The sequence below is a fragment of the Leucoraja erinacea genome, unplaced genomic scaffold (genome assembly GCF_028641065.1).
Source record: "Leucoraja erinacea ecotype New England unplaced genomic scaffold, Leri_hhj_1 Leri_554S, whole genome shotgun sequence".
Lineage (NCBI taxonomy): Eukaryota > Metazoa > Chordata > Chondrichthyes > Rajiformes > Rajidae > Leucoraja > Leucoraja erinaceus.
Window position 1 is genome coordinate 59,274 of NW_026576459.1, and position 20,727 is coordinate 80,000.

The 20,727-nt window shown below is 45.5% G+C and overlaps 1 protein-coding gene across 5 annotated transcripts in view; it reads left to right on the forward strand.

The window, feature by feature from the left end:
• The window catches only part of LOC129694139 (butyrophilin subfamily 1 member A1-like), an 83,947-nt gene that overhangs the window by 49,523 nt on the left and 13,697 nt on the right, over nucleotides 1–20,727 (forward strand). The window contains exons 1-5 of one of the 5 annotated variants that reach the window (XM_055630857.1): nucleotides 12,259–13,093; nucleotides 15,431–15,617; nucleotides 15,774–15,851; nucleotides 18,002–18,349; nucleotides 20,558–20,727. The exon at nucleotides 20,558–20,727 is cut by the window's right edge and continues 112 nt beyond it. The exons of 1 other annotated variant lie outside the window; for it this stretch is intronic. In XM_055630857.1, the coding sequence (XP_055486832.1) occupies nucleotides 15,794–15,851; nucleotides 18,002–18,349; nucleotides 20,558–20,727 (576 nt within the window). In that variant the 5' untranslated portion in view covers nucleotides 12,259–13,093; nucleotides 15,431–15,617; nucleotides 15,774–15,793. Of the gene's footprint in view, nucleotides 1–12,258; nucleotides 13,161–15,430; nucleotides 15,618–15,773; nucleotides 15,852–18,001; nucleotides 18,350–20,557 lie in introns of those variants that run through there. 3 more of the 5 variants (XM_055630856.1, XM_055630858.1, XM_055630855.1) reach the window with 3 other exon arrangements.

Sequence of the window (20,727 nt, forward strand, 5' to 3'; positions counted from 1 at the left end):
ACAAGCAAATAAAGATGTTCCCAAACCGGAAGCCCTGGATGAACAAGGAGGTTCAGGATCTGCTAAGGGCACGCAACAATGCCTTTAAATCCAGGGACACTTCTGCCTACAGTGCGGCCAGGTCGAACCTGAACAAAGGCATAAAAAAGGCCAAAGACATCCACAGGCAAAGGGTAGAAGAACACTTCAATACCACGGACACCAGAAGCATGTGGCAGGGTGTCAGGGACATCACTGACTACAAGAGCAGCCCCGCCTTCCCCCACGGTGATATCACACTGGCCAACGAACTAAACACCTTCTTTGCCCGGTTCGAAACTGGCAACACCACCAGGAGTGGAATAACCCCGGCCATGGTGGAGGGACAGGCCTTAACACTGAGCACTCAGGAGGTACAGTGCGCTCTGCGTAGGATCAATCCACGCAAGGCTGCAGGCCCGGATGGAGTCCAGGGAAGGGTACTAAAGGACTGTGCTGTACAGCTGGCGGAGGTATTCACGAGAATCTTCAATCTGTCTCTATCTCTGGCAACGGTCCCCAAGTGCCTGAAAACAGCCACCATAGTGCCGGTGCCGAAAATGTCCAAAGTCACCAACCTGAACGACTACCGCCCGGTTGCCCTAACTCCAATCCCAATGAAATGCTTCGAAAGGCTGGTCCTCTCCCACATCAAATCCAGCATCCCTGCCTCACTGGACTCTCATCAATTTGCATACAGGGCAAATAGATCAACAGAGGATGCCATCTCTCTGGCTCTTCACACTGTCCTGACTCACCTGGACAGACAGGGCACGTACGTGAGGATGCTCTTCATTGACTATAGCTCTGCATTCAATACGGTCATCCCCACCAAGCTCACCACCAAACTCCACCAGCTAGGCCTCAGCTCGCCGATATGCGATTGGATCCTGAACTTTCTGACGGAGCGACCGCAGGTAGTGAGACTGGACCCGCACCTGTCCTCCACTATCACCCTGAGCACTGGCACATCACAGGGCTGTGTACTAAGCCCCATGCTCTACTCCCTCTTCACTCACGACTGTGTTCATGCATTCGACACCAACACCATCGTCAACGGTGATGAAACTAAATACAGAGCGGAGGTGCAGAACCTGGCGGACTGGTGCACACATAACAACTTCACTAAACACCTCCAAGATCAAGGAGCTGATTATTGACTTCAGGAGGTCCCATAATGGAGAATACGCCCCAATCTCCATTTACGGGGACAGTGTGGAGAGAGTGTCCAGCTTTAAATTTCTGGGCACTCACATTTCAGAGGACCTCACATGGTCCACCAACACCGCTGCGCTGGTCAAGAAGGCACAGCAACGACTGTTCTTCCTGAGGACATTAAAAAAGACTGGTCTGCCCCAACAGCTGCTGACAACGTTTTACCGCTGCACAACAGAGAGCATATTAACGTATGGCATCTCTGTGTGGTATCTCAGCTGCATGGAGGCGGAGAGGAGAGCTCTTCAGCGCGTCGTCCACAGAGCGCAGAGGATCATTGGGACAGAGCTACCAGCCTTGGAGGGCATCTACCACACACGGTGCCTCAGGAAGGCTGTCAGCATCCATAAAGGCTCATCACACCCCTGTAACGGTCTATTCGAACTACTTCCCTCCGGCAGGCATTACAAGGCCTTCTACGCCCGAACCTCCAGACTCAGAAACAGCTTTATTCCAAGAGCTATAGCGGCTCTGAACCGGCCCTGCTGAGTATATTATTATTATTATTATTATTATTATTATTATTATTGAAATGAAATGAAATGAAATGATTCAATTTATTGTCATTGTCAGTGTACAGTACAGAGACAACGAAATGCATTTTTAGCATCTCCCTTGAAAGGGAGACACAGGGCGTCGCGGTGTGCCCGCGCCTGCCGCCGTACATTCCATTACAGGCAAAGGTGGGTGAAGTGTCTTGCCCAAGGACACAACGACAGTATGCACTCCAAGCGGGATTTGAACCGGCTACCTTCCGGTCACCAGCCGAACTCTTAGCCCATTGTGCTATCTGTTATTATTATTATTATTATTATTATTATTATTATTATTATTATTTGTCCTCGAACTGGAGAAACTAGTGGTGTTCTCTTTGTAGCAGTGAAAACTGGGGATATTTGATAGAGATGGACTGATAATGGATGTTTTAGATGGTACAATGAGAGGGGAAACTGCTCCCATTGTGGATGGTTCAATGACCCATGTTCGGTGGTGGGGTGAATGAGGCAGAGTGATTATGTTCTAGGCACTTGCCAATTAAAATGGCAGCTGGTGCCTAGGAAGAGTAGATAAGTCTCTCTCTCTCTCTCTCTCTCTATCTCTCTCTCTCTCTCTCTGAAATTGAGTGGACAAGATACAAGAAATGGGCATATGTAACCACACACATTAGTGTCTACCCAGCGACTTAATTAGTCTTATTCTGTCGTGTCCTTGTGCTATATAGTGGATCACCACTGTTGTACATATTGTTACACTATTGGAGTGTTAAGTGTAAGTTGTGCAGTAGCACATGGATTATTCAGCAATGGGCAATGGGCATTGCACTAGGTGTTACATTGTCTGGGTCTATGTACCACAGTCACAGGGTGTTGTACCCCCGATGTAGGGCACATTTTTCATATCTTTCAGGTAATTAGCACCCTAGCCACTAATTGGATGAGAATGGATAAGGGGAATATCTTCGGTACGCATGCAAGCTCACTCATAGAGACCTTCAGAGCTCTCCATTCATAAAGCTTCAACACACAGTCTTTTGATAATTATTTTCTCTATTGTAGATAGAAAACAGTAAGATATATCCAAGGTTTTTCAGACTTGTTACGGCAATCTTCTTCAAACTCCAGCTCATTACTTCAGATATTAGAAAGCTCCTCGTGTCTCCGTAACAATGACATGGCCGAAGGATTAGCCTTCTCCATCGTCTCTCCAAAACTAATCTAAAAACTAAACTTGTACGTAATCGAATTTTAGTCTCTTCTCCTCTGATATTCAGCCTTCTCGTCAGGCTTTCTGTGCAAAAGGTAGTCGAACTTCCATGATCCAGAAAAGCATATGTTTGCAACACTGCATTCATCTTGCTGTTCCTTACATGCACTGGTGAGATAGAAAAATGACGAGTTTCAACCCCGGCCCCAATATGAGCAGATGCTTGAGGCGAGGTGATAGCATTTCTAGTAGTTGGCTTCTTCTTCTTCTTCTTCTTCTCCTTCTCCTTCTCCTTCTCCTTCTCCTTCTCCTTCTCCTTCTCCTTCTCCTCTCCAGGGTGACCAAGGCTGGGAGCTGAACATCCAGGGATATTCAATATTCAGGAGGGATAGAGAGAAAGGAAAAGGAGGTGGGGTAGCATTGCTGGTTAGAGAGGAGATTAACGCAATGCAAAGGAAGGACATTAGTTTGGAGGATGTGGAATCGGTATGGGTAGAGCTGCGAAACACTAAGGGGCAGAAAACGCTGGTGGGTGTTGTGTACAGGCCGCCTAACAGTAGTAGTGAAGTTGGAGATGGTATCAAACAGGAAATTAGAAATGCGTGCGACAAAGGCAAAACAGTTATAATGGGTGACTTCAATCTACATATAGATTGGGTGAATCAAATTGGCAGGGGTGCTGAGGAAGATGATTTCTTGGAATGTATGCGGGATAGTTATCTAAATCAACATGAAGAGGAACCAACGAGAGAGCAGGCTATTTTAGACTGGGTACTGAGTAATGAGGAAGGGTTAGTTAGCAATCTGTTGTACGTGCCCCCTTGGGCAAGAGTAACCATAATATGGTTGAGTTCTTCATTAGGATGGAGAGTGACATTGTTAATTCAGAAACAATGGTTCTGAACTTAAAGAAAGGTAACTTTGAGGGTATGAGACGTGAATTGGCCAAGATTGACTGGCAATTAATTCTAAAAGGGTTGTCGATGGATATGCAATGGAAGGCATTTAAAGACTGTATGGATGAACTACAAAAATTGTTCATCCCAGTTTGGTAAAAGAATAAATCAGGGAAGGTAGTGCATCCCTGGATAACAAGGGAAATCAGGGATAGTATCAAAGCGAAGGATGATGCGTACAAATTAGCCAGAAAAAGCAGCATACTTCTTGTCTTGAATTCTGAACTTTGATTCCCAAACAGTTAGTGGAGCATTCATTACTCCCTTATTATTTTTAGGTACATGTGTTTTCTCAAGCACTCATCTAAATAAAGGTGAAGGTTTTTGCATGCTAAATTTGTATTTAAGCAATGAGCAATCATTTTATCTTGTTCCCCACCAATCCTCCTCTTTCTGAACAGAGGCAAAGCTTTCTTCTTTCTAAACTTTCATTCCATTGTGGAAAATAAGTAGCTTTGCCTTGCAGCTGCGGCTCGCCTGCAGTCCGTTTGTCTTTTCTTTTTTTGTTTTCTTTTGTCCCGTTTTTACAGTGTATTTCGGTTTATTTAGTTGTGTATGTGTGGGGGGGTGGGTGTAACATGTTTTTTGACTCTTCCTTCGGGGGGGATGCGACCTTTCTTGCCGTATCCCCCGTCTCCGTGTCCGTCTGCGCTGAGGCCTATCGCGGAGCTGGCGGCCTCCAACTGCGACTGACCTCGAGGCTGCGGAGGCAGAGCCAGGACTTGCCAACGCGAGGCTGGCCGACTTCGGGGCTGTGGTTACGACCTGACTTTGGAACCTCGAAGGCTCGGCCGCGGGCCAGTGGACGACATCGTTGGGAGCTCACAGGTGGTGACTTGTTTTTCCGGAGCTCCCGCAACTACAGCTGCGTCCGCTGGGCTGGAGGGCGGCAGCTTCGGCAGCTTCGACCGCCCCGGGCCGCGGAGTGTCAACCGGCCCGTTTGCGGAGCATGGATTCAGCCGCGGGACTTGCTCACCATCACCTGCCGGGGTCACAACATCGGAGGCTTGGATTGCCTCAACGCAGAGGGAGAGCAAGGAGGGAAGAGACAATGACTTTGGGAATTTAAACTGTGTTGAGTGTTTGTTTTATTATTATTCTATGATATGACTGCAGGCTAAACCATTTTGTTGCACTGAAAAGTGCAATGACAATAAAATTGAATCCAATCCATTCCAATCCAAACTAGGCTCATTTTGTTGACCTTTGATTCTATCCCATTGTATACAATGATGATTACCTCACTGCGTTCACCATCTGCTGTTTAAACATATCTTGGATTGGTTTCCTTGAACAACTGCTTGAAATGTTCTTGTTGGTGCTGTACTTTGTATATGTTGGCCCTGTACATAACAATATATGCTTAATAGCATTTTAAATGTTGTAGAAATACAATATGTAAAGATAATTTTTGAAGGTTAACAGAGAACAGGTTTGCAACATTCTGTGATTAGTCCGTGCAATATCTTTAGTTCCCAGCTTTCAAAACCAGGAATGTTTCAATGCATTTGCCAGAAAGAATCTTAAATCCCAAAGTAAAGGTTGAGCTGTTGAATATACTTGGAAATGGTTGAGTTTCTGTTTAAAGCATTAACATGGTTGTAATGCGCATTTATCCAATATATATATAAATGTATATTATAACCATTTTAATGGTATAACTGTTATAACTGGGTGTACTGTTCACGTGGCTACTTTTTAATCTAATTAACGAGAAGTAAAATTGGGTAGATAATTGAATTTGATTTTAATGTAGATGGGTACAATTGACACCATTATTTTAATTTTTTAATGGTTCATTTATTACACAAGGTGGCATTTTCCATTTTATATGATTCACTTTATAATTGTTCAGTTTGTACCTTCAGAGAAAGAGAGGACCCGTCTGGCAAAACCTAAGAAAACGCAAGAGCAAAAAGAAGAAAGAATCCAGAAACTGGCGGAAGAGAAAAAACAAAAATGCGAAGAGCTTAAAACGTAAGCACGTGCAAATCTAAATGCAATATTCAAATCTGAAGCTAGATGAGCAACAGAATACATTTTGATTTTTTTTAAATGTCTAGATCGTGATTCTAATTATGGACACATTTGTTTTCCCCGTGTTGCTATTTTACCCTCAGAAATAGCTTATCTTCATCTGTTGGTTATTTATCACCACACAAATTGTTGGCCTTGCTAATTTTCTTTGACTAAAACAAATCAATAATTCACATTTCTTGCTGGAATCTTAATTATTTAAATGCTTAATTTAAGTTATAAAGTAGGAACTGTATTGCTGCTTCTGGTTCACTCTGTGCACGCTTTTCCACAAAGTTTTGAGTTCAATATTTACCCCCTCAGAGAGCGGAAGTTACGGCTGACACCTGTTTTAGAAGCTTGTCCTCCAGTTGAGCAGCAAGAAGCAAAGACGAAAAGTCAAATTGAACCAAGTCGTGAAAAGGTATTTTATAATCCCAGAGGCCTGCCTGTAGGTAGTTTCATTTGCAATGATAGTATTTCATAGTGTAGGTGGTAGAAGAATTGTGTTGGAACTGATGAGCATGAGAAAGTTAGATGTGAAGAAGAAAGTTCGGGGGGAAATATGGTTCTGTCTAAACTTAGTATTTTGCAAGTAATCCAATGCTGAACAGGTGGGCCAGTACAATTGTATTCTTCTGTTGAATTTTAGTCAGCTCAAGGAGCTGGTATGACATTTTATATCTTGTTGCAGTTGCATGAGGGAAACATTGCTGAAGAGAGTGCAATAAAGATACAAGCAGTTAAGAAGGTAACAGGAGAGTCTCAAAGGTGGCAAGAGGTAACCAAAAAAGCTGGAGAAACTCAGCGGGTGCAGCAGCATCTATGGAGCAAAGGAAATGGGCAACGTTTCGGGCCGAAACCCTTCTTCAGGCTGATAGAGGGTGGCGGGGAGAAGGAAGGAAAAAGGAGGAGGAGGAGCCCGAGGGTTGGGGGATGGGAGGAGACAGCCCGAGGGCTGAGGAAGGGGGGGAGACAGCAAGGGCTAACAAAATTGGGAGAATTCAATGTTCATGCCCGCAGGCAGCAGACTCCCCAAGCGAAATATAAGATGCTGTCCCTCCAATTTCCGGTGTTGCTCGCTCTGGCCATGGAGGAGGCCCAGGACAGAGAGGTCGGATTCGGAGTGGGAGGGGGAATTGAAGTGGTGAGCCACCGGGAGGTCAGGTTGGTTATTGCGGACCGAGCGGAGGTGTTCGGCGAAACGATCGCCCAACCTCCGCTTGGTCTCACCGATGTAGATCAGCTGACATCCAGAGCAGCGGATGCAGTAGATGAGGTTGGAGGAGATGCAGGTGAACCTTTGTCGCACCTGGAACGACTGCTTGGGTCCTTGAATGGAGTCGAGGGGGGACGTAAAGGGACAGGTGTTGCATTTCTTGCGGTTGCAACGGAAAGTGCCAGGGGAGGGGGTGGTACGGGAGGGAAGGGAAGAATTGACCAGAGAGTGCGGAGGGAGCGGTCTTTGCGGAAACAGACATGGGGGGAGATGGGAAGATGTGGCGAGTGGTGGGGTCACATTGGAGTTGGTGAAATTGACGGAGGATTATTTGTTGTATGTGACGGCTGGTGGGATGAAAGGTGAGGACTAGGGGGACTCGGCCCTTGTTGCAACAGGTAATATTGCTTTGCTAACCCTTTATGTTCACTGATTAATTTGTCTTCGTATGACTTGCAGATGACACAAATTGATAGAATTGTGGAGCTCCTGAATTGGCTCAATCTGTTCAAAGGGAAGAACACTGATGTGCCTTCTTGGGTCGCCATAGGCCCTGGTGGGATGGTTATCTCAGTCACTGAGGACAACGCCTGCAGAGACCCTTCAGGATGGTGAACCTTTGAAAAGTGTCAAGTCCTGATATTGTACCTGGCCATTTTCTCAAATGCTGCGTAGACCAACTCCATCAGTCTGAAGAAGGGTTTCGGCCCGAAACGTTGCCTATTTCCTTCGCTCCATAGATGCTGCTGCACCTGCTGAGTTTCTCCAGCATTTTTATCTACCTTAGACCAACTGAAGTCTTTGTGGAAATCTTCCATGCTCTCATTTATTTCCTGCCATCAGAAAGGAGGAGTATGATTCTGAAAGCCATGACCACCAGGTTTAAGAATAGCTACTTCTAGGTATGTTACAAAACCTACCTGAATCGTCATTAGGAATCTGCCCTCAGCCAGGCCCGCGATTTTGGCGCTGTTTGGAGGGGGGCGGGTTTAAAACGCGATTTTTACTAGGCTGTACTAATCGCACATTTTCAGCCTAGTAAATCATTAACGAAAAATCGCTGCAAGACCCGGTCGCAAAAGGTATTATTAGTTTTATAGGCCTCGATAATATAGTTCTAATAGTTTTAAAATTACTGTTTAATTCCGCAATCTCTCGCAGCCCCAGGGTTTTATAGAGCAAACAATTAAAGGTATGTACCTTATTTTTACATTAAATGGGGCATATATATAACCCTATATATCAAATTATCTATAACGAATAGCTCATTTTGGGCTTTTTATATCCCGCAGTATTTTTCTCGGCATTTGAGGGCACTAATCCAGCGCGATGTCAACATTCTAAACCGGCGCGTTCCACATGAACCCACTAGAAAGCCGATTTAAATGGGCATTTATTTACAGCAATTGAACACTAAATTCCTTCCATTTGGCCTATAAATTAATGTAAATTAGATATAAAAATCATGTTATATTGTGAATTATTTGTGAATAATCTTTGGACACTTAGGCTATTTAAAAATGTTAATCTTTCCTTAAGAAATGGGCGTTTGATTATCCAAGATCACAGCTTTTTTGTAATGTCCATTGAAAATCAATAGGGAACAAGATGCTAATTTCCGAGTATGAAAATGGTCATAACTTTTTTAATACTTGAGATATGAAAGTGAATTTGGTGTCAAATTAAACTTATTGTTATGCTTTATCTGATGGGATAAATTGCAGACTTGATTTTTTAAATCTCAAAATTTTGTAACATTGCTACTACTTCCCAAAACCACCAGGCTCTTGAATATTACAAAAGCATCAACGAGACTATGATTCAGATTCAGATTCAACTTTAATTGTCATTGTCAGTGTACAGTACAGAGACAACGAAATGCATGTAGCATCTCCCTGGAAGAGTGACATAGCAAATGATTTGAATAAATAATAATAAGTGTCCAGGGGGGGGGTGGTGATTGGCAGTCACCGAGGTACGTTGTTGAGTAGAGTGACAGCCGCCGGGAAGAAGCTGTTCCTGGACCTGCTGGTTCGGCAACGGAGAGACCTGTAGCGCCTCCCGGATGGTAGGAGGGTAAACAGTCCATGGTTGGGGTGAGAGCAGTCCTTGGCGGTGCTGAGCGCCCTCAGTGATACAGTTGGTATACTGTGATACAGTTGGTAAGGATGCTCTCGATGGTGCAGCGGTAGAAGTTCACCAGGATCTGAGGAGACAGATGAACCTTCTTCAGTCTCCTCAGGAAGAAGAGACGCTGGTGAGCCTTCTTGATCAGAGTTGAGGTATTGTGGGTCCAAGAGAGGTCATCGGAGATGTTGACTCCCAGGAACCTGAAGCTAGAAACACGTTCCACCTCCGTCCCGTTAATGTGGATGGGGGTGTGCGTGCCGCCTCTGGACTTCCTGAAGTCTACAATGAGCTCCTTGGTCTTCTTGGAGTTAAGGGCCAGGTTGTTGTCAGCGCACCATGCTGCTAAGTGCTGGACCTCCTCCCTGTAGGCCAACTCATCGTTGTTGCTGATGAGGCCAATCACCGTTGTACCATCTGCATACTTGATGATGGTGTTAGTACCATGTACAGGTGTGCAGTCATAGGTGAAGAGGGAGTAGAGGAGGGGGATCAGCACACAGCCCTGTGGTCAGGGTGAGGGTTGAAGAGGTGTGCTTGTCTAACCTAACAGACTGGGGTCTGTTGGTTAGAAAGTCCAGTATCCAGTTGCAGAGGGAGGGGTTGATGCCCAGGTTACCGAGTTTGGTGATCAGTTTTGATGGTATAATGGTGTTGAATGCTGAGCTGTAATCGATGAACAGCATTCTTACTTAAGTGTCTCTGTTGTCGAGGTGGGAGAGGGCGGAGTGAAGTGCCGTTGAGATGGCATCCTCCGTACTCCATTTCTTGCGGTAGGCAAACTGATAGGGATCCAGTGTGGTGGGTAGGCAGCTTTTGAGGTGTGCCAGGACCAGCCTCTCGAAGCACTTGGTGATGATGGGGGTAAGTGCAACTGGGCGGAAGTCGTTGAGGCTTGCCGCAGTGGAGTGTTTTGGCACTGGCACGATGATATAGAACAGTCTTGGTCACACTAAGGACTTTGGGCTTTTTTGCACTGATATTGTTTTTATTTATTTATTTATTTATTTAACTTTTTGTTTGGTATCCATGAGTACAGGGTTTTACAGGCCTGTCTGCTGCTGCAATTAAGAATCTTATTGTTCTGTTGTCGGTACACATGGAAACTTGACACTCTTAACTTTTGAAAGTGGCCGCATTCAGGGTAAAAAGACATAGGACATTCTGGTTTTAATCGGTTTGTGTCTTCTGTATAGAAATCGTGTTGCAACTGTGTAAATATTTGGTTCAGCCACATTTGGAATATAGTGTGTAGTTCTGATTACTACATTATTGGAAGGATGTGGAGAAGGTGCTGAAGAGATTCACCAGGATGCTACCTGGATTGAATGAGATGATATATGGAAAGGCAAAAAACTGCAGTTGGTAAAAAGTCTGAAATTAAAATGCAAAATTGTGGGAATTGAATGCAACATCTCCAAGTTTGCAGATGACACGAAGCTGGGGGGCAATGTTAGCTGTGAGGAGGCTGCACGGTGACTTGGATAGGCTGAGTGAGTGGGTAAATGCATGGCAGATGCAGTATAATGTGGATAAATGTGAGGTTATCCACTTTGGTGGCAAAAACAGGAAAGTAGACTATTATCTGAAATGGTGGCCGATTAGGAAAAGGGGAGATGCAACGAGACCTGTGTGTCATGGTACACCAGTCATTGAAAGTAGTCATGCAGGTGCAGCAGGCAGTGAAGAAAGCAAATGGTATGTTAGCATTCATAGCAAACGGATTTGAGTATAGGAGCAGAGAGGTTCTACTGCAGTTGTACAGGGTCTTGGTGAGACCACACCTGGAGTATTGCATACAGTTTTGGTCTCCAAATCTGAGGAAGGACATTATTGCCATAGAGGGAGTGCAGAGACGGTTCACCAGACTGATTCCTGTGATGTCAGGACTTTCATATGAAGAAAGACTGGATAGACTCGGCTTGTACTCGCAAGAATTTAGAAGATTGATGGGGGATCTTATAGAAACTTACAAGATTCTTAAGGGGTTGGACAGGCTAGATGCAGGAAGATTGTTCCCGATGTTGGGCAAGTCCAAAACAAGGGATCACAGTTTAAAGATGAGAGGGAAATCTTTTAGGACCGAGATGAGAAAAACATTTTTCACACAGAGAGTGGTGAATCTGTGGAATTCTCTGCCACAGAAGGTAGTTGAGGCCAGTTCAGTGGCTGTATTTAAGAGGGAATTAGATGTGTCCCTTGTGGCTAAAGGGATCAGGGGGTATGGACAGAAGGCAGGTACAGGATACTGAATTGGATGATCAGCCATGATCATATTGAATGGCGGTGTAGGCTCGAAGGGCTGAATGGCCTCCTCCTGCACCTATTTTCTATGTCTCCAAAATACTGACATTATTGAACAGGTCTAACAGCAATAGAAATGTTTATCCTGATGAAAGATTTAACTTATTTCATTTTAATCTTATGAAGCAAAAATGTTATTTAGCCCCCATATGAATCGGCCATGTCGTGCCTGCTGATATATGGGCTTATATTTATGGCAACGGCAACATTTCAATCGATCACATTCCAGAAATAATCAAATTCATTATTTATATGCAAATTCATGTCATAAGTACATCTAAATCTATATTTTGTGTTATTGTCTATCCATGATCAATATTTTCATACTAAATATCCAGACTCCAGTTTTAGTCAAATGTATTGTGCCTAACGGTATAATTTCTACCTTTTTTCGAAAACTGCAAATAATAACTTGTTTCTGTTGATGCTGTTCAGTGTTTTTTTCCTTTACATTTTAAACAGATGTCTCCGAAGAAGAAATGCAAAATTGTCAATCCAATTGCCCAGCAAAAGAGACTGATTTAGACAGCATTCGCAGAGATTATCTGAATTTGGACTATTCCAAATGTGATGATCTACAGGACATTCTTAATGGGAAAGTAGTGGGCAGAAAGGCATGTCATGTGTGGTTTGAAGAGCAAAAACTTGTAGTTTACAATGCCAACTGAAAAGTTGAGGAAAAACTTCCTTGTTCCCCGTAATAAATTCACCTTTTTCAGTCTTCAAGGGTCCAACTATGGTCTTAACTAATATTTACCTCTTCACATACCTAAATAAGCCTTTACTATCCTGCTGTGCCATGCTGGGAAAACAGAGGATGAGAAGGAGTTTCTTCCAGAGGCCATTAGGACTGTAAACTCTTGTGTCACCAGGGATCAACGAATGCATTTCGTTGTCTCTGTACTGTACACTGACAATGACAATTAAATTGAATCTGAATCTGAATCTGATCTGAATCTAACTTTAGTCCCAATTTACTGTTGTGTGGTGTCTTTTTAAAATTGCTGTTTTGTTTTTTTTCTCCCACAAATATGCAATGACTGATTCTGTTCCATTCTGTTTGTAGTTTGTTTTTGAACAAAGTCCGCGAGCATTTGCCACTGGTCATATCTTTGCACATCTCGTGTGTGTATGTGCCGAATAGACTTGACTTGACTTGACTTGACTTGACTTGACTTGATGAGGTGTTTGCGCAGCCAGTGATCAACAAGAACCAGTTTAGCAAGACTCCGGCCCGCATTGAGGAAGCCTCACCCTGTTTCACATTCTCCATTTCTGGTTTCCATTAGATGAAAACTTGAGAGGATTTCAACCTGTCTCTGTCTGTGTCCCTGTCCCTGTCCCTGTCCCTGCCCCTGCCCCTGCCCCTGCCTCTGCCCCTGTCTCTGTCTCTGTCTCTGTCCCTGTCTCCCCGGCGGCCGCTGTTCCCCTGCGGGAGTCCCGGACTCCAGGCTGAAGAAAGCGCTCTGTGTGACGCCGGTGACTTTACTCCGCGCTGTTGCTGGGCGCCGGTGACAGACTCGGCCCCCGGGGGTAAGGAGGGTCCCGGCCGGAGGGAGGGAGGGAGGGGAAGCGGCCGCGCCGGCCGGGGATTGATCAGGTGAGTGGGGTCTCCGGGACAACTCACGGCGCCGGAGCCGCTGGGACAAAGCGATCGATCGATCACTCACCTGTTTGCCAGCGGCATTCGGTGAAAGGGAATCCCCGCTGTCCCGGCCCGGCCCGGCCCACTGCCCCCGGGGCACGGCTGGCGGTGACACCTCGGGAGAGCTGGCCGCGGGTCACGTATAGTCTGTGACGGGCGGGCGGGCGGGATGTGGCCGCGATTGCAAGAAGGGAACTTGCTGCTCCACTGTGTGAAACTCTGGGCCGGCGACAAACTGCGCTGAAACGGTGCATGTGTTACTGCTGGGAACTGAACCAGCGGCTGCCTCCTCTGTAACCCCCTTCCTCCCCCCCTTCCCCAAACCCGGCGCGGTCTCCCTGAGGAACCCCGATCTCAGAGCAGCTCCTCGGCTTTCTTATATAGATACGGAACATTAGCCACCCTCTTGTCTTCCAGCACCTCACTAGTGTCCCCCTGCAGTTGTACAGGGCCCTGGTGAGTATTGTGTGCAGTTTTGGTCCCCTAATTTCAGGAAGGACATTCTTGCTTTGAGGGAGCCCAGCGTAGGTTCACCAGGTTAATTCCCGGGATGGCGGGACTGTCATATGCTGAGAGAATGGAGCGGCTGGGCTTGTACACTCTGGGGTTTGGAAGGATGAGAGGAGATCCTATTAAAATATATGTTTGTTAAGGGTTTGGACACGCTAGAGGCAGGAAACATGTTCCCGATGTTGGGGGAGTCCAGAACCAGGGGCCACACATACAGTTTAAGAATAAGGGGTAAGCCATTTAGAACGGAGATGAGGAAACACTTTTTCTCACAGAGAGTTGTGAGTCTGTGGAATTCTCTGCCGGTGGAGGCCGGTTCTCTGGATACTTTCAAGAGAGAGCTAGATAGGGCTCTGAAAGATAGTGGAGTCAGGGGATATGGGGAGAAGGTGGGAACGGGATACTGATTGGGGATGATCAGCCATGATCACATTGAATGGCGGTGCTGGCTCGAAGGGCTGAATGGCCTCTACTCCTGCACCTGTTGTCTATTGTGTCCAATGTTGACATTTATCTCAACCAAGGCGCTTGCATTTACTTCCTCTAGCTTCCCACGCTGCCGTCGGATACAACTGATCAGCGCCACTTCATCTCGACTGTGTGTTACAGAGTCAAAAAGTTAGTGGGGTCAGGGGATATGGGGAGAAGCCGCTCTCTCCATCCCCTTCGCAGTTCTCCCACCAGTCTTAATATCTCTGACTACATTCTATCCTTTTCCCGCCCACTACCCTGACATCTGTCTGAATAAGGGTCTCGATCCGAAACGTCACCCCTTCCTTCTCTCCAGAGACGCTGCCTGTCTCGCTGAGTTACTCCAGCATTTTGTGTCTAGCTTGGTTTTAAACCGGCATCTGCAGTTCTTTTGCGACACATTTTGGCACATCATAGACCCTGCTCACTGGAGAGCAGTGGGCGTTACACCAGAAGGTGTCTGCTCCAGACTCCATGAGAGCTTTGGTCGATGATGGTCGAGAGGTGTGGCGAGTGAGCGCGTTTGTCCGAGTGAGGCATCGAGCAACCACTGGCCAAAGGAGCAAGCATCGCATCGGCTGGGGTCGGGCATGGGTGTTAATGTTCCTGCCCACGACCCCACCGCCAGAGAGTAGGCCATTCGGCCCTTCGAACCTGCACCATTCGCCATTCAATATGATCATGGCTGATCATCCAACTCAGTATCCCATCCCTGCCTTCTCTCCATACCCCCTGATCCCTTTAGCCACAAGAGCCACATCTAACTCCCTCTTAAATATAGCCAATGAACTGTGGCCCCAACTACCTTCTGTGGCAGAGAATTCCACAGATTCACCACTCTCTGTGTGAAAAATATTTTTATCATCTCGGTCCTAAAGAATTTCCCCCTTATCCTTAATGAGAGCTGGGGGCGCAGTTAGACCCTCCACCCTGTCCCATTGTTTAGTTGGACCACGGCTGCTTGTGCCCACTCCCATTCCTCTTCTCTGCCACTTAACCATCCAACATTTTTCGGTCGATCAATTATTTATCCACCTCCACTTTTAATACATCCAGTGATCCAATGTCCATGGATACAGAGAATTCCAGAAAGCTTGGCTACAGGTGGCGTTGACCTGAGAATAAACAATGTCCCTGTCAGCCTCCTCCAGCTCCATAAATGAATGGAAAATATAATCTCACCCCCTGATTATTGATATTGTTCCCACATATTTTGACCTGAATCATTTTCTGTCCTTTGACAGGTTTGATGATGGGTGAAACTGTTGAAATTCCCGGGAGAAGATTCGTCCCGGACCCGGCCCCATTGACGGGAGACTCAAGGAGCAGATTGTAAAGGGAGCCGGGATCCCGGTGCGGAGCCTGGAGTCCTTTGGCCACCGGTTGCCCTTGGCCACCCCGCACAAGGTGTGACCTTTCACCCCGCACAAGGTGTGACCTTTCACCGCACACAGGGTGTGACCTTTCACCCCCTGGTCAACAGTGAGTGAGGGTGGTGGATTCTGGCAGCGGGGACCGAGGGGGAGGGGGGGGGTCACAGCTTCCCACCCATCACTGGTCTGTCTAACACCTCTCTCTCTCTCTCAGGCACTGACCCCTCCACTGGGATGGGAGTGGTTCACTGCGCTGTGTTGTTACTGAACTGGATCCTCAGCTCAGCCCACGGTAATGACCACATCATCTGGTCTATTTCTATTTATTTATCTCATGGAGGGGGCTTCATGGAGTCAGAAGATTCATATTTTAAAATCATTCATTTTAATGCAGTTGTCCACATCACTTAATACGATCAGGTAGGAGGTTCTTCCTCCCTCCGTGAGCGATGATGGGAACTGCAGGAGTAATCAAGTCAAGTCAAGTTTATTCGTCACATACACATACGAGATGTGCAGTGAAATGAAAAGTGGCAAATGCTCGCGGACTTTGTGCAAAAAGACAAACAAACAAACTACAAACAGAATAGCACAGAATCACATATTCTTTTCCATATTAAATATTGTGGGCAGAAGGAAAAAAGGGAAAAAAAACAGCAATTTAAAAAAAAAAAGCATTAGAGTGGTTCAGTAAAGTTAGTCCCTGGTGAGGTAGGAGTTGATAGGCAACTTCATTTTCGTGGATAATCGGGATAGCAGGAAGCAGGAAGTGGATGCTGATCGTTTTTCTCTCTGGGTGGCAAGATGTAAGCGGTGGTGTCCCACGGGGATTGGCGTTGGGACCCCAACGTTACATAACAAAATAAATCGTGGACAACCAGTGGAAAAGTTCATATCCTGACTTCATCCCAGGATTGTTAGGTTGTAAGTGCTAAGAGCAGGTAAAGGTCATTCCACTCATCAAGTCTACTCCGCCATTCACTGAGCCCTCCCTTCCTTCTAAACCAGCCGGCAAACGTTCATCATATGTTAATCCACTCTTTCCTGGGATCATTCTTATAAATCTCTTCTGGCACCTCTCCAGAGCCAGCACATCCTTCCTCCTATATGTAGGTATGTTGCAAAGCCTACCTGAAGCGTCGCTGAAAATCTGTCGCTGCGGGTGTGCGCGATTTTGGCGCCGTTTAGAGGGGGGCTGTTTTAAAACGCGATTTTCCCTGGCCTGTTCAAATCGAAGATGTTCAGCCTAATTAATTATTAACAAAAAATCGCTGGAAGACCCCCTCGCAAAAGCTATTATTAGTTTTAAAGGCCTCGTATAATAGTTATAGTAGTTTAAAAATCAATCTCTAAACCCGCGACCACCGGCAGCTGTCAGGGTCGCATAGAGCAAATAACAGAAGGTAGGCTGCTTATTTTTACATTAAAAAGGGGTTCTTAAGAACCCTTTATACAAAGTTTACTATTGCGAGTAGCTCATTTTGGGCCCATTATATCCCGCAGTATTTTTCTGGGCATTTGAGGGCACAAATCTACCGCAATGTGAACATTCTAAGCCAGCGCGTTCACAGGAACCCACTAGAAAGCTGATTTAAAATGGACTTTAATTTACAGCAGTTGAACACAAAATTCCTTCCATTTGGCCTATAAATTAATGTAAATGAGATTTAAAAATCATGTTTTATTGTGAATTATTTATGAATATTATTTGGACACTTGGGCTATTTAAAAATGTTAAGCATTTATTAAGAAATGGATAGATGTTTAGATCTAGTAATTGGTTTGAAATTAGCTACAATTGGGTAACTAACTAATTATATGCTTTAATTTCAGGTCATCCAAGTAAGATTGATTTATATTTGTTTCAGAATGGTTCAATCTACGATAACTGAAAATTTCATTCAGTTCTCTTAATTTTTAAGAAAGTTATGGGCTTTTGACTGTCCACGATCACAGCGTTTTTGTTATGTCCATAGAAAATCAATAGGGAACAAGATGCTAATTTCCGAGTATGAAAATGGCCATAACTTTTTAAATACTTGAGATATGAAAGTGAATTAGGTGTCAAATTAAACTTCTTTTTATGCTTTATCTGATGGGATAAATTGCAGACTTGATTTTTTAAATCTCAAAATTTTGTAACATTGCTACTATATGGTGCCCAAAATTGCTCACAATAGTCCAAATGCAGCCTGGCCAGCCTCAGCGTTACATCCCTGTTCTTGTATTCTAGCCCTCGTGAAATCAATGCTCTTGGTGTTTGATGCAAAGAAGGGTCTCGACCCAAAACGTCACCCATTCCTTCTCTCCATAGATGCTGCCTGGCCCGCTGAGTTACTCCAGCATTTTGTGTCTGCCTTTTAACTGATGTTAATTTTGTTTTCTATTTTCCCTATTGATTCCTTGAATAATTATGTTTTCACTTATTAAATTGACCCGCAGGTGAATTTCTCGTTATTGGACCGGGCGATGGTTCTGTAGCCACTGTAGGTGGAGATGCGGTGTTGGAATGTCAGCTTGTACCAAATATATTGACCAGCAACATGGTCGTGCAGTGGATGAAGACAGGTCTCATCTCGCCAGTCCTTGTGTACAGACATGGACACAATGACACCCTCGCTCAACACCAGGATTACAGAGCAAGGGCCGAACTGTTTAAAGATGAAGTGACCAAAGGGAACATTTCCCTCAGAATAAAGAACGTAACAAGGTTTGATGAAGGGGAATATACATGTTCAGTTACAGAGGGAACCGAGTATGAAGGTTCTCCAGCTCAACTACAAGTTCGAGGTGAGTAAGTAAATGCATTGATATTATTCACTTGAAATTAATGTTTAGTATAGAGATACATTGTGGAAACAGGCCCTTCGGCCCATCAAGTCCGCACCGACCAGCGATGCCCATACATTAACATTATCCCACACACACTGTCAACAATTTACACATACACCAAGCCAGTTCATTGGCTATATTTAAGAGGGAGTTAGATGTGGCCCCTGTGGCTAAGGGGATCAGGGGGTATGGAGAGAAGGCAGGTACAGGATACTGAGTTGGATGATCAGCCATGATCATATTGAATGGCGGTGCAGGCTCGAAGGGCCGAATGGCCTCTACTCCTGCACCTATTTTCTATGTTTCTGTGTAATCTACATACCTGTATTTCTTTGGAGTGTGGGGGGAATACTGAAGATCTGGGAGAAAGCCCACGCGGTCACGGGGAGAACATACAAACTCCACACAGAAAGCACCCATAGTCGGGATCGAACCCGGGTCTCCGGCGCTTAAGGCAGCAACTCTACCGTTGCGCCACCTACTGAGGCAATGTGGGTGGAAGTCAGGTATAAGAGACATGAAATAGGATGATGAGGTTACAGCGTAGGAGTCGCTAAGGACAGGTATGTGGGTAGATTGTGGAAATGTGCAAAAACAACAGATTGGTTTGTAGAGGCCAAAATCAATTTCCCCAATATTCACCGTGAGTGCCTTCAGGCCAAGGGTTTAGACGTGGCAGCATTTGGCTGCATCCAGGAGGGTTTTCTGATGCATTATGTAGTTAATCCAAACCTGGATTGGACTATACTGGACATTGATTTGGGAAATGAGCACAGCCAGGTGGAGTTTCAAAGGGGGAGCATGTTGACAAACAGCGACCACAATTCACTACATGTTTCGCTAGTTGTGGAAGTAATGAGACTGGACCTCGATAATGTTTAATTAGGGAAAGGCTATTTTCACAATATCAGGCTGGACACAAAATGCTGGAGTAACTCAGCGGGTCAGGCAGCATCTGTGGAGAACATGGATAGGTGACGTTTCACAGAGTGCTGGAGTAACTCAGCGGGTCAGGCAGCATCTGTGGAGAACATGGATAGGTAATGTTTCACAGAGTGCTGGAGTAACTCAGCGGGTCAGGCAGCATCTGTGGAGAACATGGATAGGTGACGTTTCACAGAGTGCTGGAGTAACTCAGCGGGTCAGGCAGCATCTGTGGAGAACATGGATAGGTGACGTTTCACAGATTGCTGGAGTAACTCAGCGGGTCAGGCAGCATCTGTGGAGAACATCGATAGGTGACGTTTCACAGAGTGCTGGAGTAACTCAGCGGGTCAGGCAGCATCTGTGGAGAACATGGATAGTGACGTTTCACAGAGTGTTGGAGTAACTCAGCGGGTCAGGCAGCATCTGTGGAGAACATGGATAGGTGACGTTTCACAGAGTGCTGGAGTAACTCAGTGGGTCAGGCAGCATCTGTGGAGAACATGGATAGGTGACGTTTCACAGAGTGCTGGAGTAACTCAGTGGGTCAGGCAGCATCTGTGGAGAACATGGATAGGTGACGTTTCACAGAGTGCTGGAGTAACTCAGCGGGTCAGGCAGCATCTGTGGAGAACATGGATAGGTAACGTTTCACAGAGTGCTGGAGTAACTCAGTGGGTCAGGCAGCATCTCTGGAGAGAAGGAATGAGTGACGTTTCGGGTCGAGACCCTTCTTCAGTATCAGGTTGGAGTTGGGGAGAGTAGATTTGGAGAAGTCAATATCAGACGTGTGGGGGTTGATAAAGACCAGCGATCAGAATGCAGGAGGAACATGTCATTGTGAGGAAGAAAGACAAGGATGGATACATCGGAGAACTTGGATGCAAATTTGGTCGAAAGGGAAATAAAGAAAGCATATGAAATGTTCAGGTCACCCCAAAGCTTCCCAGGCTCCTTGTCAATCTTTTCTGAACCCCTTGCACCTTGAGGACAGTCTTCCTCTGGTCAGGTGACCAGAACTATGGACAATTTTCCATGTGTGGTCTAACCGATGCCATGTACATTTGGGGAGAGAGAAGCAGAGTTGACATTTCTGCTCAATGACTTTCCATTGGAACTAGAAATAATTAGAAATTGTATAAGTATTGTTGCAAGAGGTTTGAGTACTTGAACAAAATGCTGTATGGTCCAAGTTGCTATTCTTCCTGACTATTGTTATTTCTACATCTGTCACTGATGCAGCTTTGGGGAGTTTGATCCGGATTCGGTTGCAGGGATACCAGGGAGATGGAATCCAGCTTGTGTGTAAGTCCAGTGGATGGTATCCTAGACCAGAGATGCTGTGGATCAGTGAGGATGGAGAGGTTTTACCACAAGCTGAAACAATGTACCATGAAGATACAGAAGGTCTT